This window comes from Octopus bimaculoides, chromosome 1, assembly GCF_046866305.1.
Source record: "Octopus bimaculoides isolate indiv1 chromosome 1, ASM4686630v1, whole genome shotgun sequence".
NCBI lineage: Eukaryota > Metazoa > Mollusca > Cephalopoda > Octopoda > Octopodidae > Octopus > Octopus bimaculoides.
Window position 1 is genome coordinate 168,769,912 of NC_142928.1, and position 26,020 is coordinate 168,795,931.

The following is a 26,020-nucleotide window of genomic DNA, read 5'->3' on the forward strand; positions in this document are numbered from 1 at the left end:
ATAACAATAATAAATATAATGGTATCAAATTTTGCTACAAGGGCAGCAATTTTGGGGGAGTGTTCAACTTGACTCCGAAAAGATGAAAGGCAAAGTTGACCTTGGCAGAATTTGAACTCAGAATGTAGTGACGGGCAAAATACTGCTAAGCATTTCGTTCAGTGCACTAACAATTGTACCAGCTCGCCACCTTAATCATAATAATAATAATAATTTCATTTATTTGCCACAAGGGTAAAGGATGAGGGGGACAATACAAAGACAAAGTGTGGGGGTTTACATATAATGAAATAAAAAAAAGGGAAAAAATGGAAAGAAAGAAGTTCAGTATACACTGAAAAAGAAGGGACATATTCATAGTATATAAAGGTTAAAAGAAAAGTGGCAGGGAGGATGATAGAGATGTGACCCTCCTGATACAGGAAGGTCTCTAGGGATAATGGAGGAACCCCACTGTCCGAGATTCCCCTGAAACTCCCAAGAGCAAGTGACCTCTCCAATTCCTTCTCCCCAACTCACAGGTCTACACTTAGAGAGGTACCATCCATTCTTACGATTTTTGCAACTTTCACCCACCTTTCAATAAACTCACTCAAGGACAGCACTTCCCTCTACACTCTCAATTTCTTTTTCAAGTGAAACTTAAAGAAGTCAATGAGAGCTCTACTAATGAGGAATGTATCTGTCCTCATGCCTTTCAGCCTTGCCTGCCTGATTGAAGGAGGGCAGCAGTGCAATCATCACTAGACTTGGCTGACAGATCGATCTGTCCCATACGTAACAACTGTTCAGCATAACTCCACAAGTCAGCAATGCCCATACACTGAACGAGGGCATGCAGAATGGTTTCGTCACTCTGCATGCACTTTGGACAAGTCCATCTGACAGCACATCCATGCCTGTAGAGTTTACCTCGAACCAGTAGTGCCTCCTGGTAGAACTGTAAAGCCAAGCACATCTGAACATTATCCATGATAGTTCCCGACTGGAAAGTTCTCCAGAACAGACAAGCCAGTTCGTTCTAATAATGTGGAATGGGCTGCTCAACATGAAGAAAATTCTAACTGGGCCCTACCTGCAAAGTCATGCACTGTTTATCTTGATATGAGATCACCATGTTGCGCACATATGAATGTAATGCATGTGCATGGTGTACCCTTATCAGATGGGTAGTTATGATGGGTACATTGGGCTCCATATATTTGTACCCCAGTGTCACTTTGATGGCATGTGCTGCTCTCTTTCACATCATTGTTTTAAATGTCTGCTTTTCTATGCTTGCATGGGTTGGATGGAATTTGTTAGAGATGGATTTTCCAAAGTAGAATGCCTTTCTTGTGCTGCCAACCCACTCCTGTTTCCAAGTAAGTTAATATTCCTTATGACCAAGCATGTTTTCAAGGGAAACAGGAGACAAAAGTATGCATGATAGTAGTGCCATGCAGTGGAAATGAACCCAAGATTATGTGGTTGGGAAGCAAACTTCTTACTACACAGCTGCATCTGCACCTATAAGTTTTCTTTTTTTAAGTAAGGTATGATTTAAAATAGATGTGTTGAGTTTTGCTAGTTGGGTCATAGACAATCGACAGCCACACCAAATAATCAAACTCAAATAGCAATTTTCCTAGATTGGCACAAGGCTACAAATATGTAAAGCAAAGGTTATAGTTAAACAAATCGACTTCAGTACAAGACTGATAAGGATATGAATGAATGTCAAAGTCAACACTAGGTGAAAAGTGTACTTTTCACAACCATTTTCTTCTGAACTTGCTTCAAGCCAGCTTCTTCCTCCTTTCTTCACTTTCGAAAGGACGAAACCTGAAATATTACAATCTACATATATTCTACTACTGACCTTATGAAATTCAAGATTAGCCAGATTTGAACTAAGAATGTAGCAGACAAAATGAAATACAAGCTATTTTGGTGTGTTGTTCTATATTTTCTGTCACTATTTTCCTTTTTCTCCTCCTCCTCCTCTTCCTACCATTAATGTCGACAATTTGTTTCCAACAAAAGCACAAGGCATGAAATTTTAGAAGTGGAGCGTAGTTGATGTTTATCAACCTCAGAGGGATAAAAGGTGAAATTTGAATCTGGAATGTAAAGAGTTGAAAAATAACACTAACATGTTAACCTACTCCAGCACTCTCTATACTCTTCCCTGTCACCATTAAGTAAACTACTTGAACTACGGCCATCTATGACTAGACTTGGGATGACTACGGGAGAGGTTTTTGGCTGTCTTCTCCAGGCAGGTGGGATTTGAACTCATAATGTAGAGAGCCGGAAAATATACCTGAAAGCACTTTTGCCAGTGCACCAATGACTCTGGCACCCTTCCACCCACTAGAGCAATGTCTGGGAATTGAACCCATGGTCTAGCGAACATCCTAACCACTAAGTCACTTGCCTTCACAATACAAATAATAATAATTTCTAACATTTACACAAGACCACCTTGTTGGTGTGGGTTAGCCAAGGGTTTGAAACACAGTAAATATTTCACTTGTCTAGAGCCTGGGTTCTCTCTTCTTTGATGTCCAGTATCTATCTTAAAAGGCTTCTTTATAAATTTTTTTAAAATCTGCCATAGACTTATATTCTATACTGGATATTTTTATGCATTTGGTAATGTCTTCAGTCACAATTTACAACACATCTTGTTGCTACTCAGAGAAATATACAGAACTGAAGTAAATTTTTATGGTGCTTTCATTCTTCACAATATTTTGTATTACTAACAAAAAGGCATTTGAAATATCCTTTGATACTTTTGGCATTCACATTTTAATTTTAATGAGACAAAGCAGCAGTGAAACTATTAAAAGTACAAACTTTAATAAATCTTCTTTGGAATTCTGTATAATTTACCCAGTATAACTGTAGCTAAGCAAACAGTCATGTTCATTTTTATGTAAAAAAAAAAAAAGAAAAAAACTAGAAAAATGAAGAATTGAACTTTTGCAAAAGCATACATGCTTGAATTTCTCTCTCTCTCTCTAAACTTTTCTATAAAGATATTTTCAGTAAATCTAATTTCAATACTGCATGTCTGCAATTTTTCTTTTTTCATATTCTTCCTTTATATATCTTGACATTTTGTTGAATGTCAACGAAAAATTTTGACATATAGGAATTAGAATATCAAAATGAACTTTCTATCTTTTAACATTCCTCATTGGGTTACAAGTCTACATTCGTAAAAATGAAGCCTCATTCGAATAGATACGAAGATTTAATTAAGAAGTAAGTATATAAGTCAACTGAATTAATAACCCTAACCTAAATAAGCTATTGGTTTTTTAATTTATTTATCCAGGTGTGACAGGATGGAAAACGTCTAGAGCTGCACAAAATATCTTTTATTACCTATGTGGCTATGCAGGAACCAAATTTGCTTAGTGGGTGCAAACCCAGGTCCAAAATTTCTCTTAGAAACAAGGTCGATTTTCTCAACCTTTGTATAAAAAACAAAAACAGGTATAATAATAATAATAATAATAATAATAATTGTACATCAATCAAATCGTATAAATCCAATTATGGAAAAGTAATGTTTCAAATCAGATCAAAAACGTTTCTACGCTCGTTCGTTTGCAGGGGCATGTTCAAAATGTTTTCACTACCCTAAAAAAATTATCGAGGGTGCAAACGTACCCGCTGTGTTTCTGAGCCAATGATCGAAGTGGACACAATTTGAACTAAGAAACATGGGACACAAATTAAAGAGTAAATAATAAACATGTAGTCTTGTTTTCAAACTCCACCAAAGTCTATTGGATCGGAGTTAAATAACAAAATAGGGCAGATATACAGTCTAATTATACTATCTTCATTATTTACATTTCTATTCAAATAAATGCTGTATAGAAACACAGTTTGAATTGCTCTTAATTAAATAGGACCAAGTTTCACGTGCTTTTCTATTTGTTAGACATCCTCAACATCTGTCTACTTGCAAACAAATAAGAGTACTCTGGGAGTATAACGTACCATTCAAATTTTCACAAAAGCTTTTCGCCCTCAACCTCTAAAACATTCTAGTTGCCGGGCATTTGAAAAGAATAATGTTGATATAGCTAAATATTATTAAGAATTGTATTAAGATTGTTAAAATATTTTCTGCATTGTCTAAGTATAACCAACTTTAAGGATACGGTTGAGAACCAAGAAGCAACAGTTACATCATCATCATCATCAATATTTGTGGAACTTGGTGGTGGGGTGTTAAATTTTACGAGAGAATGAAAGCAGCATGTCATGCTCCGTTAAGAAAAAAATTTTTTTTTTTTCATATTCGTAATCTCCGAATCTAAAACGTAGGAATCCGAAAAATCTTTTTTTTTTTTAAATGCATTTTTCAAGGAGAGGTGCGAAACTGCATTAGCCCCGGAGGTTTGGCTGCTATTTCTAACAGATGGAGCGACAATATAGAAGCTCCTTCGTTGGTGTTTAACCACGAAGCCCACATTGTCGAAAGCCCTATAATTAAATGTCCAGCGATGACTATCCTGTTTCATATAATTTAGGACTGCATTCTCCTATGTGGCATTTACTTTCTGAGAGAGAAGACGTGTAGTTTGTGAGATATTTGGCTGCTGAGACTAGCAGGTCGAGCGACTGCGTAGGGTAGATAAGATACTTTCACAGTGGTTCGTTTTATAGTTTGCGTTATAAATAAATGTGCAGGTAGTACTTAAAGATAATAATAATAATAATAATTTCAAAATTTTGGTACAACACCAGCAATTTGCGGAGAGGGGATAAGTCCATTACGGCGGAGGTAAAGACAATGGACCGCACCCCCTTTGGGATGTTTTTTCAATTTTTTTTTTAGAGGAACCCACTATATCGAGTGCAGAGATTCCGAATCTGCAAAAAAATCTGCATTTCAAAATTTAAATCCCCCCACCCCAATTTCTTAAATTTTCATTAAAAAAAAATTTTTTCTGGCGAAATACGTAGAAAAAAATACGGAGATTATGATTCTGAAAAAAAAAATTTTGTAAATTTTCAATTAAAAAAAGATAATAATAAATAAGCACACCCTCCCCTCCGCCCCTATGACAAGAAGTGAAATTAAAATGTTATCTCTACTAATGTTTCATGACGAACATAATAACCCAACATGTGGTCAGGGTCTTTTGGAATTGAGAGATTTATGTAAAAATCAGATCTTTTGTTGACACACACAAAATGACATTAAAAATTAAAAATTTCTCTTTTGGTAATTCGTATTTAGAAAGTTGATCCTTGGTTTGGCTGTTGTTTCTAGCTTGTCAGATTTCCGATTGGGGCGATTTAAATTTTGAAAACGTGTTTCTAGCATATCAGGTTTTCTGTTTAGATACTTTTTGCGTCTGCTATTTTATAATTCTATGCATGCGTGAAACATTAGTAGAGATAACACTTTAATTTCATTTCTTGTCAGAGGGCAGAGGGCGTTTATTTACCTCTCTTTTACTTGTTTCAGTCATTTGACTGCGGCCATGCTGGAACACCGCCTTTAGTCGAGCAAATCGACCCCAGGACTTATTCTTTGTAAGCCTAGTACTTATTCTATTGGTCTCTTTTGGCGAACCGCTAAGTTACGGGAACATAAATACACCACCATCGGTTGTCAAGCGATGTTGGGGGGGGGGGGTCAAACACAGACACACAAACATATACATATATATATATATATATACATATATATATATATATATATATATATATATATATATATATACATATATATACGACAGGCTTCTTTCAGTTTCCGTCTACCAAATCCACTCTCAAGGCTTTGGTCGGCCTGAGGCTATAGCAGAAGACACCTGCCCAAGGTGCCACGCAGTGGGAATGAACCCGAAACTATGTGGTTGGTAAGCAAGCTACTTACCACACAACCACTCATTTATTTTTTGGAAAAATAGAATTTTACAAAAATTTTTTTCAGAATCATAATCTCCGTATTTTTCTTGGAATTTTTTTTTTAAGTGAAAATTTAAGAATTTTTTTTAGGGGGTGGGGGAATTAACATTTTGAAATGCAGATTTTTTTTTTTGCAGATTCGGAATCCTCGCACTCGACATAGTGGGTCCCTGAAAAAAACAAAAACCATCCCAAAGTGGGTGCAGTACATTGTCTTTACCTCTGCCGTCGATTACATCGACTCCAGTGCTCAACTGGTATTTATTTTATCGACTACGATAAAGTTAAAGGCAAAATCGACTCTGCGAACACTTGGATCCATAACGGAGTGGATGAAGCAAAGATATATATATATATATATAAGTAGTTATGAAAGATGACATCGGTATAGAAACCAACAGAAATGTTACCAGGGAAAATACCAAAATACAACTGAAAATTTGGCGATCTTTAGTAGCATCACCAAAAATGTTCAGATAAGTTTATAATAAATTACAAACTTACTGTACGCAAGACACTACTGTGTATATATATATATATATATATATATATATATATATATATATATATATATATATATATATATGTGTATATGTGTATATCTGTCTATCAAATTTAACGTCAAAATTACATAACGTTTATTCCAGCGGATTTAGATTGTATGTTTTCTCCCCTCCATTCGTCAATTCAACACAAGTTGCTCATTATAGGGAATACTATAACATGCTCTCCCGTGTTAATTATTTAGCAAAATAAAAAAGATCCAGCAGCAAAATGATATTTATTATGCTTCGTAGTAAACATGACTTGTTTAAAAATTATACTCACTGACAAATATATATATCTATAACACTATTTGAAGCTTTTAAACAATATCTGCCGTATGTAAACACCATTTTTTCATGCATACAAACATACACACGTACATATATATGTACAGTTTTATTTCCCGTTGCATCAGAATATAAAACCACGATGAGTATTTGTTGTCAAATGTGTGGAATGAATTTTCCGATTAGCAGTGCTTTATAATTAAGAACATCTTTATATATATATATAAGTAAAATCCCGCTAGTATTAAAACTGAAACAAAAGGGGGGAAATCAGACACGTGGAGACACAATATCTATCAAATGGAAAAAAAGCACAGTTTCCTTCTTTTAAAAATATTTTTGTTGTTCAGCCAGACTTAGGGTAAAAAGTGCAAAAGCGTTCCAGCCGTGACAATCTCGTCCTTTTTTTCAGGCCTAGGAGATTCTGGATTACATTTTTCAATGGGCATCTCCTTTTTTCAAGATGGTAGGGTGTAATTTAAAGGATATTTGGTTGTAGTTTCTCAGCTTTTAGACATAGAAGTTTCATCATTGGTTCGATAATTTCTGTAAAACTAAACAGAAGCAGTCGCCCATTTATTCAGACACATAATAAATAGAGATTATATAAAGTATCCCTTTCTTTATCTAAAAAGTTTTTCGAGGCAAAATAAATTATTAATATTGTTGGAAAACATTAATTCCACCTTTAAGATTTTTGATTCACAGAACGTAATGTTGCTAAATAAAATCTCACAAATAAATAATAATTTCATATTTATATATATATAATTTGATTACGAAATTTCAATAGCTTCAATGACAATAACATTTCGTAAGTATACACAAAACAGCAACAGTAGTCCGATATAAAAAGAAAAGACAATCATACCTGCATTTTGTGCTTTGTAACAAGATATACAGCAGAGATATAGTAGAAAAATGACAAAGTTCATGGATAGAAGAAAATTAGACATGGTTGCGGTAGTAGTTTCCACCGACTTACAGAATGAAATGGATCGACGATCCTGACGGCTGGTTCAAGTTTGGTTAGCAGGTGATTTGCCCTTGATTTAGTGAGACAGCGAAGAAGACAACTGAGATACGTGTGATACACTTTATGTCTTAATGTTCTGTTTGCAATTTCATTTCACTCACAGTTCTTGTTGATCAGAGAGATTTGTGTAGAAAATTATGGTTTTATTGTGTAACCCTTCGCAACAATTTGAACATGATAATATCTCTTAAAGCTGCTACTGCTTGATAATTTGCATTCTTGATTGAATTTGTTAATGAAAGAAGAGACAATATATTTTATTTATACTTTTCCTTGTGTATCATTCACAGACAATTTCAAACTAATAATTTTTTTTTTTACATAAGCGTAATACCTCAGATTTATTGCGAGGTGCGATACGAAGATGCAACATTCGCATATTTCCTATAGCTAATGATTGAAACTGATTCTCAACGTTAGCTCGTCGGACATAACCTCCAACACCCAACTAAATAACCTACAACCTCGCACATAAGGATCAGTGCAGCAGTATGCGGTTATTGTATTTTATTTGGATAATCTAACATTTTTTTTTCCTTTTGCTTTAGCGTGTTGAACTTTTCCTTTCAGAAGTTGCGACGTCACTGGTGTCAAGCCGTATCAGCTTTTGCCTTTCCCTTGCACAACATTGGTGGCGTGGAATGGGGAGAGTGGTATGCATAGGCGACTGCTGGTTTTCCACTAACAATTTACCCAGACACGTGCCTCGGAGGGAAACTTTCTAGGTGCAATTTCATGGTCATTCGTGACCGAAGTGGGTATTTACTTACACACACACATGTATATATGATGATTGGTAATTGCTTCATCTTGAGAGATAATAGCCGTCCCATCAACACACACACCACAGTACAATCACTCCGTTGACGAGCCCTTAGATAACTTTTAAGACCAGCTGCTGACTGACAGAGTTTAAAACCCAAGTGATAGATATTATTCAAGTTTCTTCTATAACTTTGCCCTTTGGAATCTGATTTTGAAGGAATGTTTTTGTGAACTCCAGGCGTCCCTGTCGTCTCATCATCTCCCCAGCCAAACTCTCGGCCCTTCGATCTCTCCGACGCCGCACTGACATCATTATAAAACCGGCCGACAAGGGTGGAGCCGTGGTGGTATGGCGCGCGGACCTCTACAAGTCCAAAGCTTTCCGTCAACTTCAAGACACTGCCTTCTACTGCCCTCTGACTCCACGCCCAGCTACCAACAGACTGTGTCCTCTACTATCCATGACCTCATCTCCGCCTCTCGTCTCCCCCGCCTCCAACCTCATTGTCCGCACCCCCGCACTCGCACCATTTACTTCCTCCCCAAAATCCACAAACCTAATAACCCTGGTCACCCCATTGTCTCCGCCTGTAACTTATCTCCAAATACCTTGACCATGTCCTTTCCCCCTCCTCAGTGGCTTCTCTCCCTTCTCACATTCATGACACCAACCATGCGCTTCGTTTGTTCAACTCTTTCTCCTTCCTTCCTGGCCCCTCTAAACTCTCGACATCCAGAGTCTTTACACGGTGATCTCTCACCATGAGGGACTGCGTGCACTCAAACATTTCCTTGACCTCCGACCCAACCCCCAACCCGACACCTCCTCACTCGTTCGTCTGGCCGAACTTGTCCTCTCACTCAACTGCTTCTCGTTCGCGGGCAATTTCTACCAGCAGAACTTGAGAGTGGCCATGGAAACGAGAATGGGCTCCAACTATGCGAACTTGTTCGTTGGCTATGTTGAGGCCCAAACATTCTCAAGTTTCACTGGTCCCACTCCCGAACTATATGGCCGTTATATTGACGACTGTATCGGTTCAACCTCACTCTCCCGCGAACATCTAGACTCCTTCCTCTCTTTTGTCAAATCTTTCCATTTTGCCCTCCACTTCTCCTGCACTATCTCTGACACTTCTGTCTCCTTTCTTGACATTTCAGTCAGCATTCACTACTCCACTCTTACCACCCCCATCCACTACAAACGCACAGACTCACACTCATACCTCAACTTTTCCTCCTCCCACCCTAAACACACCAAGCTGTCCAACCCCTATTCCCAATTCCTCAGTCTACACATGCTCTGTAGTGACAACCATGACTTTGAGACTCAGTCTCAACTCATGGCTCGCCACTTCGTCCTGCGTGGATATCCCCTCATCACTATCCACACCACCCTTGCCAGAGCACATTCCATGGACCGTGCATCTGCTCTCTCCCCCAAACCCACCCTGCCGTCTCCCACCTCCCTTTTCCCCTCACCTACTACCCCACCACCCTACCTCTCCAACGCACCATTCACCGAGCTTTCTGGCGTCTCCAGTCCGACTCCTCCACCTCACACTTCTTCCCTAACCGACCCCTCCTCTCCTTTAAACGAGCACACAACCTACGAGACCTCTTGGTCCACAGCTTCTTCCCAACCTGGCTCGTTCCCCTGCTCCCGCCCATGCTGCCGCACTTGCCCTTACCTCTCCAACACCACCCTCCTCACCGGCACCCATCATCAACCCTATCACATCACCGACTCCTTCACCTGCACTTCTACCAATATCATCTATTGCATCTCCTGCTCTCTCTGCCATTCTCTGTACATCAGACAAACGGGACGTCGCTTGGCTGACTGGTTCGCGGAACACCTCTGAGACATCTACCTTGGCAATGACACCTCGGTCTCACGCCATTTCCGCTCTACCTGTCCGTGTTCAGATTGTCCTTGCACAGGGGCCATCCGGACTCCTGTTTGTGCCGTGAACAGGGATTAATCTTCTCTCTTCGCTCCTTTGCACCACATGGGCTCAACTCTCCTCCCCTCTTCATCTAAGCTCCTCCTCTTGCCTCTCTCTCTCCCTCCCTCCTACTTCCTCCCACCCTCCTCTCCTCTCTTGCTCTGATTTCTACTTCTCCACCCCTACTCTCTTTCTCTCTTCTTTCATACCCACCTTCCCTTTCCCACCTTCATCATCAACCCTCCTTCATAAGCCCACCCCACGCCTACACATTCCTACCCCACTTTCCCTATCCTTCCCATCCCACCCCATCCCATCCCCTGCACCCTCTCCCACATACCCCACCTCTACCCCACTCTTTGCCTACCCACATACCCTACCTCTTTCCCCACCCTCAGCCTAATCCACAGGCCAAAGGTGTTCTCCCATCAGGATAATGCTTAGTCACATACAGCGAGGATGACATTCCAAAGGTTGGAGCAGTTTGAATGAGAAACAATGCCCCATCTGCCATATTCACTGGACATTGCCCCATTTGATTATCATTTATTCTGCAGTCTTCAAAATTATTTAGATGGAAAAAATATGAATTCTGTAGATGAGGTCAGAACAGTACTAGAAGAGTATTTTTCATGATGGACAAGTGAATTTTGGAAGAGGGGCCTTACAAGTCTACCAGAAAGATGGAAGAGCGTTGTAGAAAATGAAGGAGAGTAAATTTTAGATTAAAGAAGAACTTTGTTTATCTTAATTTTGAAAAATAAAAGAAGTATAAAAAAACTGCATTATTTATGGGATGACCCAATACATACATCATCATCATCATCATAATCGTTTAACGTCCGCTTTCCATGCTAGCATGGGTTGGACGATTTGACTGAGGACTGGTGAAACCGGATGGCAACACCAGGCTCCAGTCTAATTTGGCAGAGTTTCTACAGCTGGATGCCCTTCCTAACGCCAACCACTCAGAGAGTGTAGTGGGTGCTTTTATGTGTCACCTGCACGAAAACGGCCACGCTCGAAATGGTGTCTTTTATGTGCCACCCGCACAAGCCAGTCCAGGGGCACTGGCAACGATCTCACTCGAAAATCCTACGGGAGCCAGTCAGGCGGTACTGGCAACGGCCATGCTCAAAATGGTGCATCTTATGTGCCACCCGCACAAGACTCAGTCCAGGGGCACTGGCAACGATCTTACTTGGCTTGCCGGGTCTTCTCACGCACAGCACATTTCCAAAGGTCTCGGTCAGTAGTCATCGCCTCGGTGAGGCCCAATGTACGAAGGTCTTGCCTCACCACCTCAGCCCAGGTCTTCCTGGGCCTACCTCTTCCACGGGTTCCCTCAACTGTTAGGGTGTGGCACTTTTTCACGCAGCTATCCTCATCCATTCTCACCACATGTCCATACCAGCACAATCGTCTCTCTTGCACACCACAACTGATGCTTCTAATGTTCAGCTTTTCTCTCAAGATACATACACTCTGACGGGTATTCACATTTACATTACACATCCAACGGAGCATACTGGCTTCATTCCTTGCGAGCTTATGTATGTCCTCAGCAGTTACAGCCCATGTTTCACTGCCATGTAGCATGGCAGTTCGTACGCATGCGTCATACAGTCTGCCTTTTACTCTGAGTGAGAGTCCCTTTGTCGCCAGCAGGGGTAAGAGCTCTCTAAACTTTGCCCAGGCTATTCTTATTCTAGCAGCTACACTTTCAGCGCACCCACCCCCACTACTAACTTGGTCGCCCAGATAGCGGAAGCTATCGACTACCTCTAGTTTTTCATTTGTCAAATTTCTTGGTACTCATAAAAAATGATAAAATAAATACTAATTTTCAAAATAGAAATATTTATTTCCTGAAAATAAAATTAAATATTAAAACAGTAAAAAACTTAAAAATTGAAAACAAAATTACTCTCTGTATTGATTTTACATTACAGAAATTCACATATCTGTCTGTTTGTCTGTTTGTCTGTCTGTCTGTCTGTCAACTATCTATGCATACCAGCACAAGTGTGTCACCCCAACTTTGTTTTATTCTTTTATTCTTTTACTTGTTTCAGTCATTTGACTGCGGCCATGCTGGAGCACCGCCTTTAGTCGAATCAAATCGACCCCAGGACTTATTCTTTGTAAGCCTAGTACTTATTCTGTTGTTTTGTTTTTGCCGAACCGCTAGGTTACGGGGACATAAACACACCATCACCGGTTGTCAAAAGATGGTGGGGCGGGACAAACAAAGACACACAAATATATATATATATATATATATATATATACATATATAACACGGGCTTCTTTCAGTTTCCATCTACAAATACACTCACTAGGCTTTGGTCAGCCCGAGGCTATAGTAGAAGACACTTGCCCAAAGTGCGACGCAGTGGGACTGAACCCGGAAGCATGTGGTTGGTAAGCAAGCTACTTACCACACAACCACTCCTGCGCCTCCTAATAATTTTAAGAAAAATTGATATTGTTAAATGGAATTTTCTGCAAATACCTTTCAAATAGTTAAATTATGATTATATCAGAATTTAAAGTCTTAAAAAGAAAAAAATGGTAGGTGCATATCTATAAATTGGAACTTAAAATTTTGAAAGAAATTATATGATGTCTGTTTACATTAAATTCTGAAATACTTGGTATCTATACCATCTAAACAGTTTTTGTAGAAAATTTCATTAAGAAAAACATCCATTTTCCTGTAAGTTACAAGGAAACAAGGTTGGGGCAGTTTGAGTTCACATTCCACCAAGGTTGACTTTGATCGACATCCTTTCGAGATCAATAAAATAAGTATCAGTTGGGCCCTGGAGTTGATCTAATCAATTAACTCCCTCCCTGAAGCTGTTGGCTCTGTACCAAAATTTGAAACAAATATTAGCCAAACCCTAGTAGCTTTCCTAATCACTGTATGTAATCCTAAGATGGTTATTTATGATGTTAAGAATATTGGAAATAATGAAACCCAAATTTTTATTAACCAAATATGTATTTTTGAGTTATGATGCTAAGTATTAATCCAAAGTATTTCATTAATTTTCTCAATGTTGTTGATCTTCTATATATAAGACAAAATTATTTTCATAAAATGGGGAAATATAAAAAAAAAATCATAACTATTTATAATTTTAATATGCTTTTCTCCTTTTTTCTTTTATCTCTTACGTGTTTCAGTCATTAAACTGAGGCCATGTTGGAGCACCAAAGAAGTTTTAGTTGAATGAATTGACTCAAGTACTTATTCTATCAGTTTCTTATGCTGAACTGCTAAGTTATGGGAATGTAAATACACCAGCACCAGTTGTCAAGTGGTGGTGGGGGACAAACGTAACATATGCACAAAGACACATACATGTGTGTGTGTATATATATATATATATATATATATATATATATATATATATATGTGTGTGTGTGTGTGTATATATTATATGTGTGTGTGTGTTACAAGTTTCTTTCAGTTTCTGTCCATCAAGTATACTCACAAGGTTTTGGTAGGCTCAAGGTTATAAGTAAAAGACAATGTGCAAGGTGTCATGTAGTGGGAATGAATCCGGAACCATGTGGTTGGGAAGCAAACTTTTTACCACTTAGCCACACCTGTGCCTACAGAAAAAAAAACAGAGAGAGTAATAATTAAAGTAGGAATAAATATAAATGCGTCACCCACTACAGTAACAGGTTTTTATTTGTATAAAAATAATTGCGGCTTGGTAGTTGTGATTTGATGTATTCATATTGAATTCAGAAATAACACAAGACTATGCATTTGTAACTCACTCTTATCTTTAGAATGTGCACACACACTTGAAATATGGATATGAGACATCATGGCACAGCTGTTTTGGTGCTGCCTATTTGGTGTCGCTTTTTCAATACTGACTTATTTGACATTAGATGTTTTAATATGCTTCTCTTTTTAATGTTTTATCTGTTTTGATCTCTCTCTCTCTCTCTTTTTTAAGTGTGTGAGCATATTTATCTGTATGACCGAGACCTTGACTACTGACCGAGACCTTTGGAAATGTGCTGTGCGTGAGAAGACCCGGCAAGCCAAGTAAGATCGTTGCCAGTGCCCCTGGACTGGTTCTTGTGCGGGTGGCACATGAGATGCACCATTTTGAGCGTGGCCGTTGCCAGTACCGCCTGACTGGCTCCCGTAGGATTTTCGAGCGAGATCGTTGCCAGTGCCCCTGGACTGGCTTGTGCGGGTGGCACATAAAAGACACCATTTCGAGCGTGGCCGTTTTCGTGCGGGTGACACGTAAAAGCACCCACTACACTCTCTGAGTGGTTGGCGTTAGGAAGGGCATCCAGCTGTAGAAACTCTGCCAAATCAGACTGGAGCCTGGTGTTGCCATCCGGTTTCACCAGTCCTCAGTCAAATCGTCCAACCCATGCTAGCATGGAAAGCGGACGTTAAACGACGATGATGATGATGATGATGATGTATAAGGAATGAGAAAGTGTTTATGTCAACCATGTTCAGTTAATAAATTGCAGTCTCTCACTCTCTCTCTCTCTCTCTCTCTCTCACTGCCCATATCTGTATGTCTATATTTCTATGCGAGCATATGTGTGTGTGTGTCAGTGGTGTATGGTGGTTGCTGTATTAGGTGTGCAGCCACATCCAGTGCCACCAAATTTCAAGCAGGGGTATAATAAAAATTTTCCATTAAGATTAGTGATTAAATTAATGAGTAAAACGCTAACGTTAAACTCAACTTTACGATGAAAGTAAACAAACAAAGTTTGTTCTTTTTTAGAAGCGTTGAGATGTATTGTAAGAACAGAAATAAATTTATTTCTCAAATGCGTGATAATGCTATAAATAGCGTGATCAGGATAAATTATCCATATAATGCAGAAAAATACGTTGCCAGCCAGCCATGAGACTCGAACTCACATCCATGTGATTACGCGTCAGTAAGGTTAATATCTATAATGAATCTGCCATTTTCACTGGGTGTGTAATGCACACCTAGCACATGCAGAATATACACCCCTGGTGTGTGTGTGCTTGTCTCCAATGCCACAAACTTCAGTTGCTAAAAAAGTCATCACCAAAATGGGTTCAATGTCCAGTCAGCCATGCCAAATTACCAACATCCAAACAGCTACACCCATTTATCTCATTCTGTTGAAATATGGCTGCTATTAGAAATGCAAGGCTAATGCTTCAAAATTTCCCTAACATACTTGATTTCAAAACTAATGAGAAAAACAGAAATGGAATTTAAAAAAAATAAATTTTTAATTGTTTTTTGCTTTGGGCTTGTTTCATATACTTTGGTTTCAGAAATCTTCCTCTCCTGCCAGTGCCAAGTTTGGTTTATGACAAACATCTTAGTTTTCTTTATTTGAATGCAAAAATAATAATGAAAGGAAAAGAAAAAAAATCTAAAAGCAGGGTCTTTGTGACTGCATGGTTTTGGGTTCAGTCCTACTGCATGGCACTTTGAGCCAGTGTCTTCTGCTATAGCCTCAGGTTGACAAAAGCCTTGCGAGTGGATTTGGTAGACAGAAAGTAAAAGAAGCCCATCATCATCATTATCGTCGTTTAATGTCTACTTTCCATACTGGCATGGGTTGGACGGTTTGACTGAGGGCTGGTGAGCCAGAAGGCTGCACCAGGCTCCAAGCCAATCTGGCAATGTTTCTACAGCTCGATGCCCTTCCTAACGCCAAGAAGCCCATCATATATATATATATATATATATATATATATATATATATATATATATATATATATATATATATATATATATATCTGTCTAACTTAGATCCAAGGCTCCTATTTATTTATGTATGTATGTATGTATGTATGTATGTATGTACGTATGTATGTATGTATGTATGTATGTATGTATGCATGCATGTATATGTATATGCATGTATGTTTATTCATATATCTTTTATCTTTTACTTATCTCAGTCTTTGGACTGTGGCCATGCTGGGGCATTACCTTGAAGGGTTTAGTCAAATGAATAATCCCCAGTGCTTACTATTTTTACTAAGACTAATACTTATTCTATTAGTCTCTTTTTGCTGAACTGCTAACGTGTGGGGGATGTAAATAAATCAACACTGGTTGTTGAGCATTTGTGGGGGAACAAACACAAACACATAGACATACACACACACACACACACACACACACACACATAGACATACACACATTGGTACACAAACACACACAAACACAGACATACATATATTGGTACACACACACTTAAGTTGCTTTGACAGTCATTAGGCTCAAGGACCTCATCTACTGCAGCCCCTTGGTTGACGCACTTTTGGCAGGCATTGAAAAAAGGTTTAGGACCCTCCTGGAAGATGAGGAATGCTAGCTGGCTGCTGCCTTCCACCCCAGGTTTTGCCTCATCTGGTTGGATAAGTATGACAACACCAAGGTTGCCAAGGTGGGGAAAAGCATGGAGGGTAAGGTCGAGAAGGCCATGAGGCAGCAGTCTGATGAAGTGAGCAGCAACAATGAAGAGGAGGATGACTTCTTCGGTGGTGTCACCCAGCCAAAAGAGAGCAGCAGGAGTCACAGGTCACTCAAGGACAAGGCCCAGAATTTGGTCAAGACATGGTTGGAGACCAACTCCAAGGACTTGCTGACAGATGCTGCCTTCTTGGGTGAGCAAGTGTTGGTAGACTTGTTCATCATGTTCAAAACAGCCATCCCCTCCAATGCTGCAGTGGGGTGTTTGTTCTCTATGGGCAAGGATATCTTGAGTGCCAAGAGATTATCCCTGTCTGATGAAAACTTTGACATGCTAATTTTCATGAAGGGCAACATGCATTTCATGAACAAAATGGAGAATAAGAAGAACAGGCAAAATTAAATTATGTATATATTGTGTTTTTTATTATTTTTTATGGCCAGTTTATAAATAAACTTTTTTTAGTTTAATACTAATATTGTGTTTCATTTGAGGTTTTTTTTCTGCCTTTAAAAACCTAAAAAAAGGGCCAAAACTATAAAGTCAGCATTTTTTAACTCTAAAGCAAAAAAAAAAAAACAACAAACAAACTATAGTTTTGGGGTTCTAAAGCCGTTAAAAAGGCCAAAAAAGGCTGATGTTATAGTTTTAGCACTTCTTGAAGGTGTTTTTAGAGCAAAATGTGTTTTTTTTTTCTATAACAGAAATTAACATTAATGGTTTATCGATAATTTCCATTACATTCTTAAAGAATTAACTGATTAACAGTTATCGAAATTAGCTTTTTGGTTAACTGATTAATGGTTGACATAGTTAACTATTTGATTAATGGTGTACACCTTTGATATATATATATATATATATATATATATATATATATATATATATATATATATTAAATATATACTTTTATAAAACAAATTTTACAAAATATATAGTATCTGTTAACAGTCTTAGCCAGAAACTCACAGTTGAGTTTTTGTATATATATATATGTATACATGTCTCTTAAAGGATAGAGCTCAAAATCAATGCATTGAAGATACTTTATTGCAGCAACAATTATAATAACAGAAACACCCACAATAAGCCAAACCTATGCACATTTCAATAGGGTATCCCGGAAAAATAATGTGGTTTATTTTTCCGGGATACCCTATTGAAATGTGCATAGGTTTGGCTTATTGTGGGTGTTTCTGTTATTATAATTGTTGCTGCAATAAAGTATCTTCAATGCATTGATTTTGAGCTCTATCCTTTAAGAGACATGTATATATATATATATATATATATATATATATATGGTCTGTGATGTGTATGGACGAGGACAACTGTGTGAAGAAGTGCTGATCTGTAAGAGTGGAGGGAACTGTGGAAGAGGCAGACCCAGGAAGACATGGGATAAGGTGGTGATACATGATCTTTGAATGTTGGGTCTCACAAAGGCAATGACGAATGACTGAAACCTTTGGCAATATGCTGTGCTTGAGAAGACTTAAGCCAAGTGACATTGTAGTCATGGTCGATGCCGGTGTTATGTAACTGGCACATAAAAAGAACCCTTTGAATGTTGGGCTTCATGGAGACAGCGACAAGGGACTGAGACCTTTGGCAAGATACCCTGCTTGAGAAGATCTGCCAAGCCAAGTAAGATCATAGTTGTGGCTGATGCTGGTGTAATGTAACTGGCACCCATGCTGGTGGCACATAAAAAGCACCCACTACATTCTTGGAGTGGTTGGCATTAGGAAGGGCATCCAGCTGTAGAAACCATACCAAATCAGACTGGAACCTAGTGCAGCTCCCTAGCTTACTAGTTTTCAGTCAAACTGTCCAACCCATAGCAGCATGGAAAACGGATATTAAATGATGATGATGATGATATATACATATGTATCATTAGTAAATAATAAATCCGAAGGAGAAGCAAACTCTATGTAACAGAGTAGTAGAATATTTAGATAAAGATATGGCTGGTTCATAGGGTTACCCAAGATTTTGCGTCCCTAAGGCGCTCAACGTTACACAAGTCACATTAGACCCTAATGAATTAGCCATAACTATCTTTAACTAAATATATATACATATATATATAACTAGAAAATTGCTCAGAGCGGTGTTTCTTCAAGTATTTATAAATAGAAATAACACAAAGACAAATAAGGCAGTAATATTTGTTTATATTAATATAATAATATATTTACAAATGGGAAGTAAATGTTATCCATGTATTGTTATTTTACAAAGATGAAGTGCAGACATAGAAAACAATCATTGGTACATCACTGCTATTATGTTTGTCATAATGGGACCAGAATTTATATAATTGCATGCTTTCACAAAGATAAAATGAGTAATTTACTAACTATTACTACATGCTTTCACAATGTAATTGAACATAGTAGCATGTATTTTCAATATGTGTAGAATTTTCAATGACTTGCTAGAAATAGAAGCCTAAGTAATTTTTGGTCAACAATGTACCAGAAGTAAAGTTACTTCAATAAAGAATCCCTTACTGATATATATATATATATATATATATATATATATAATTAGATAGATAGATTGATAGATAGATATTTACTCTGAGGTTTATCTCTAGGTATTCACTGTCATGAAGTAGACTGTAAATTTTAGTTATAATAAATATATCTATCTAATCTACCCAACATACTGAATTCTATAATTGAAAATGTTTGCACTACACAAAACAGAAATTTATATACTTTATAAATCTAACATTACAATATATATATATATATACATGCATATATATATATATATATATATATATATATATATATATATATATATATATATACATGCATATATATATATATATATATATATATATCTTATCTATAAAAGGCAGATTTTCTGTGTGTGTGTGTGTATGTTTAAAATTCATACATTTACACAATTCCAAATTTCTTGGATTAAAGAATCGAAATTAATATTCTAAATACAATAAGTTAGGTTACAGCATCATTTTTTTCAGTCAAAATAACTCCTAATTACGAATAAAATCCATAAAATTACATAATCTATTTTTTATTCTATTTTTTTTGGAGCAACGTGAAATGAAGTGTTTTGCTCAGGAACACAATGCGTCGCCCAGTCCAGGAATCGAAACCACAATCTTACAATCATGATGCTGACACCCTAACTACTAAGTCATGCGCCTCCTTGTATTGTAGTCTATGATTGGATTGTTACTATGTTGCTCTTCAAAAAATAAGAAATTATAATTATTAATTTTAAAATTCTTTTTTCATCTGTCATATGATCATCAAAATCATGGGAAGCATTCTTAGAAAATTTTTTCTGTATTTAAGTCTTAAGATTGCATACCTTGGTATAATTAAGATAAAAATGAGTATTTGAATAATTTTCTATCAGCTTTTCAATGTGTTTAGATAAATATATTTACTTACTAAATACTTATAAGTGACAGAGGCAGTATTAATACCAAGAGGTAATAGTTATCTCCACTTAAACATGGATGTTCTGGTAGAACAAACTACACTGTGGTAGTAACCATGAGAGAAACTCTTGTATTGGCTTTTGGTCAAAATGCACTCTTGTGGTTGAACATCCAACACTGACAAGACCAAGGAAGGCTGAAATCACATGATCCGGTGTCTTGGTGCTGGAGGCTGTGGGAATTTATCTCCCTGCTAGTGATATAAACAAGAATGTATTTTGCACCAAAAGTCCAAATGAATTTCTCTTATGGTAACTGCAGTATAGTTTGCTCTAACAGAATATCCACATTTAAGTGGACATAAATATTACCATATGGTATTAATACTGCCTCTATTGCTAATATATATTTTTTAACAAGCTCATTGGCTAATTGTAACACCAATGCCTTTTCTGACACTGTTATTCTTTATATTGCTGGCAGGGAGATGAATTGCTGCTATCTCTAGCAGTCGAGCATCCATCATTGAGAAGGCTAAGGAAGGTGGAAATCACATGATCTGGTTATCTCTGTGCTGGAGGTGTGGAGATTTACCTCCCTGCTAGCAATATAAATAAGAGTGCATTTTGCACCAAAAACCAATATGGGAATTTCTCTCATGGTAACTATTGTAGTAAAGTTTGTTCTAACAGAACATTCACATTTAAGTGGAGATAAATATTATATTTATTTATATCTTATGTTGCTTTTGTATTTAGTTTGCAAGATTTTTAATGTAAACTCATATGTTGAAATAGATTTTTTTATATCTCAGGAAGGTTGTTATTAACCAACTAATAATAATAGTTATTAACCAACTAATAATAATAGTTATTCAACTATAGGCACAAGGATGGAAATTTTGGGAAAGTAGGCTAGTTGATTACATTGCAAAAAAACCCAAAAAACAAAGCAAAATCCAATGCTCAACTGGTACTTATTTTATCATCCCACAAAAGGAATTTGAACTCAGAACATAAAACCAGAAGAAATGCTGCTAAGCATTTTATCTAGCCTGGTAATGATTCTGCCAGCTCACCAACTTCAAAGAAGTGAAATCTAACCAATGTGGGTGTTTATTAATGTCATAGGGTCCCTCTCAAGATACAACATTTACATCTTACACATACTTTTATACCCTTTAAGACAATGCCCCAGTATGGCCACAGTGCAATAATGTGAAAGCAGTAAAAGAATAAAAGAACATACATTAAATGGGTGAAGGCACATTTGATGCTTATACCCTTAAAAATGCAAAGTAGTATTAGATATGCAGTAAAAAAATACTAATTTCTTACATAGGCACAAGGACGGGAATGTTTTTGGAGGTGGGAGAGAACATTCGATTATATTGACTCCAGTATTTGACAAGTACTTATTTTACCAACCCCGGGTGAATGAAAAGCAAAGCTGACCTCAGCAAGATTTGAACTCAGAACCTAAAGAGCAAGACCAAATACAAACCCACAAGGCATTTTTGTCCAATGATCTAATGATTCTACTAATCTAACATTATTGACCAATATTCCTCTTACATTTGTATCGAAAAATATGGGAAGAAAAACAACAGTATGTTTCACTTTTATTGCAACTCTTCAGCGGGAGTGTTTGAATTTACTGAAGAATGACTGATCAAATTATAAAGATGTAGGCTCTTTCTGCTTGATATGTTAGACTTCTCTTCACCACAACAACATAATTTAATCTACATTGCAAATGTTCTGTATTTACTATTTGCTATCAGAGACTATCCTTAATTTTCTGGGTTTCTACATTTTCAGTCTACATAAATGTGTGCTGTTGGTATAAATTAAGTGAATTAATGGAAAAATAGAAAATAGAGAATTATTTTGAAATATCAGCCAAATATTAATTAATAGCTAAGTGATTAAGGTTATATTTAGTGTTTATTGCATAGATTTTTTTTTTAATGACTAAGTAGGATTAGATGACATATATATGTATATATACATATCTATCTATCTATTTATCTATCTATCTATCTATATACATGTGTATGTATGTGTGTGTGTGTGTGGGTGTGGGGATGTACACACACACACACACACACACATACACACACACACAGTTGTTTTGCCTAAACAAATGCATAAATTGAGAAATTTAAAAGTAATGATGCAAAAATCTTCACCATTGAATGAATAAATAAACTCTACTACATGTATTGAATGCTATATCTCCCATTTCCACACCCAAATGTGTGTAATATACATACATATATATACACAAACATACATACACACAAACATACATACATACAGACAGACATAATATACATATACATAGACATATACATGCATATATACAAGGGGGTGCTGAAAAGTTCCTGGCTTTAAGGGTATTGCAAAAGTCTTGGTTGGAGGCCCAACCTTCCGAGTTCTTTTATAGGGCTTAGAAAAATTGTGGGACCACTGCAATAAGTGTTTGAATCTGAGAAGAGAATATGTTGAATAAAATAATAATTAATTGATCCTCCTGTATTTTCTTTTACCCAAAGACAAGAACTCATCAGCACCCCCTCAAACATGCGTGCACACACACACACACACACACACACACACACACATAAACATACAGAATATATATATATACATACAGATGAAACTTTATAAAAACTAATTTAAAAAAAGGGTCTAATATATTCCTTCCCTGAAAGGCCAGTGGTTGTGTGTAGTATACAACTGATAATAGTATATGCCTTGTATTCTCTGTTTATTGTGTTTATTGTTTTAGGGATTAAAATTTTTTGCCAGAATTTTCAGACTCCTTCATCAATGTTGGTGTCTTAGAAAATGATAAAGTTTCTCTCAGTTTTAGAAGTTCACTACTAGCTTGTAAAGGTGGTAAACTAGTTAGTTTTGATTGCTTTGGTCTTGGACTAAGAATGTTGGATGGTTCCCAGTTTTCAACAGAAGTATTATTTACATCAGTAGTTGCAGACTCAGCTGGTATGGGATTAATTTTGGCTTCAAAATTGGCACTGTTTTCTTTAGTTAGTGGTTTTGATGTTGAAAAGTCACTTTCCATTTCATCAGAATTGGAATTCTCCCAAGCTGGGTTTTCATTATTTTCGACAGCAAAATTGAGTTGATTGGCAGTTACCAAAATCTAACAAAAGATGAAAAGATCAGAAAAAATTAAAATTTATTTTACAAACATATACACATATGATATATATATATATATATATGTGTGTGTGTGTGTGTGTGTGTGTGTGTGTGTGTGTGTGTGTGTGTATATGTACCCTGCAGCAGAAATGTTAAGACTGATCATGCTGGTGGTGTAAAGCACTTGTGGTGGTGTCACATAAAAGAACCTGTGTGGAGCCATGTAAAATTGCCCGTGTAGTGCCACATAAAAATGCCTGTGTGATGCCACATAAAAGTGTCCATGTGGCACCATGTAAAAGCACCCAGCACTCTCTGTAAAGTGGTTGGCGTTAGGAAGAGCTTCCAACCATAGAAACCATGCCAAATCAGACTGGAGTCTGGTGTAGCTCCCCAGCTTGCCAGGTCTGGTCAATCCATCCAACCCATGCCAGCAATGACAACAGACATTAAATGATGATGATATATATATATGAAAGATGACAAAAGAAGGAATAAATGATTATCTTATAGACTTCATTAGCTTACAGCTGTAATTTAATTCTTTCCCAAATAAACTGAACTTCATATTCAAGGCTCTGATAAAGCTATAAGGTGTTACTCAGGTACTCAACCATAAGTCCACTGCATCTTATAGCAGAAACAGCTGTAAGCTAATGAAGTTCATAAGATGATCATTTATTCCTTTGTTATCTCTCTTTTTTATTACCACTCTATACTCAGCAAACACTTCATTCTGAAATATACATATATTGAGTTCTATGTCAGGTTATTGGTCTCGCAATACCTAAGTGATATATATATATATATATATATATATATATATATGTGTGTGTGTGTGTGTGTGTGTGTAGGAAAAAATAAGTTCAAAAGAGAACAATTCAAACTTTTTGAAAGGTCCAACAAGAGAGAAAGAATGATTTCTAATAAAGATTCATCATATTTATAGAAAACAGCCAGAGCAAGTAATAAGAATATGAAAATAGTAGTTGGAAAATATCATTATAGATATAGATATATCATAAACAATTAAAGAAAAAAGGAGGAGAAAAAGATGTTGAATTAGATTTAATACAAAATAGGATTCAATACATACGCACGTTTTAAAGGACAATACAAATATGTAGGAAAAAATTATAACCATAGTAATTATAATTAAATTTATGCATTGTCATTTTCATCAGTGTGAGGAATTTTTGTATGGACATCAAAAAAGGTTTAATAAAATAAAGTAAATTAAATTTAATAAGGGAGATTACAAATGGGGTAATACGGAAAAAAAATTGGATATTTACAAGCAAGTTGTAAAAAGAGAAAAAATAACAGTAATAATGACAGTAAGAGAGACGAAAGAGAAAAAAAGACAGACATATCAATGTGTATGCACGTCTATATGTGTGGTAAACTATAACATAAAAATAAGAATAAAAAACTAACGGATATGTTTAAAAAAATGGTAACAGGTTGAGACAAAATATAATAAACACGGCGACGTGTGTATAATAGAATATAACGTAACAGGTGGACTAGTAGAAAAAAACCCCATAAAGAGTTATACATATACATATTAAAATTGAAAAATGAATATATATATATATATATATTTTACAAGAGGCTAAAAAGTGATAGGTAAAACTATGTTTGAAAAAAGTTACAATATTAAAGTGAAAATGTACATACATGCAGAGAAAAAAAACCAAAGAGAACTTAAGGAAAAAGCATCGATCAGACAAGACTGGCTGGTGTATTCAAGATAGTTTGCTTTATTTTATTAAACCTTTTTTAATATCCTTACAAAAATTCCTCACACTGATGAAAACGACACTGCATAAATTGAATAATTTTTATGGTTATAATTTTTTCTTATATATTTGTATTGTCCTTTGAAACGTGCATATGTATTGAATCCTATTTTGAATTAAATCTAATTTTGATTCAACATCTTTTTCTCCTCCTTTTTTCTATAATTGTTTATAGTATATTTATACCTCTAACGATATTTTTCAACTATATATATATATACCCGGTGCATAAGATGTACCCGGTGCAATAAGATGTACCCGGTGCAAGCTATGGACAATAAGATGTACCCGGTGCAAGCTATGGACACATAAGAGGTGCAGCAACATCAAAGGCAGGTTAACTAGCAAGTTAGTTTTTGTTTGTGGCAGATGTTCAGGTGCAATAAAGACTGCAAACAAACAGGAAACAACTTCTATCTCATTCCAGGGTGAAAAACTAGAGGTAGTCGATAGCTTCCGCTATCTGGGCGACCAAGTTAGTAGTGGGGGTGGGTGCGCTGAAAGTGTAGCTGCTAGAATAAGAATAGCCTGGGCAAAGTTTAGAGAGCTCTTACCCCTGCTGGCGACAAAGGGACTCTCACTCAGAGTAAAAGGCAGACTGTATGACGCATGCGTACGAACAACCATGCTACATGGCAGTGAAAC

The 26,020-nt window shown here is 36.7% G+C and overlaps 1 protein-coding gene across 2 annotated transcripts in view; it reads right to left on the reverse strand.

Moving 5' to 3' along the window:
• Positions 1-22,467: 22,467 nt before the first annotated feature.
• The window catches only part of LOC106883124 (BBSome complex member BBS4), a 60,371-nt gene continuing 56,818 nt past the window's right edge, over positions 22,468-26,020 (reverse strand). The window contains exon 13 of one of the 2 annotated variants that reach the window (XM_014934019.3): positions 22,468-23,574. In XM_014934019.3, the coding sequence (XP_014789505.1) occupies positions 23,203-23,574 (372 nt within the window). In that variant the 3' untranslated portion in view covers positions 22,468-23,202. The remainder of the gene's footprint in view (positions 23,575-26,020) is intronic. The other variant, XM_052972513.2, reaches the window with a different exon arrangement.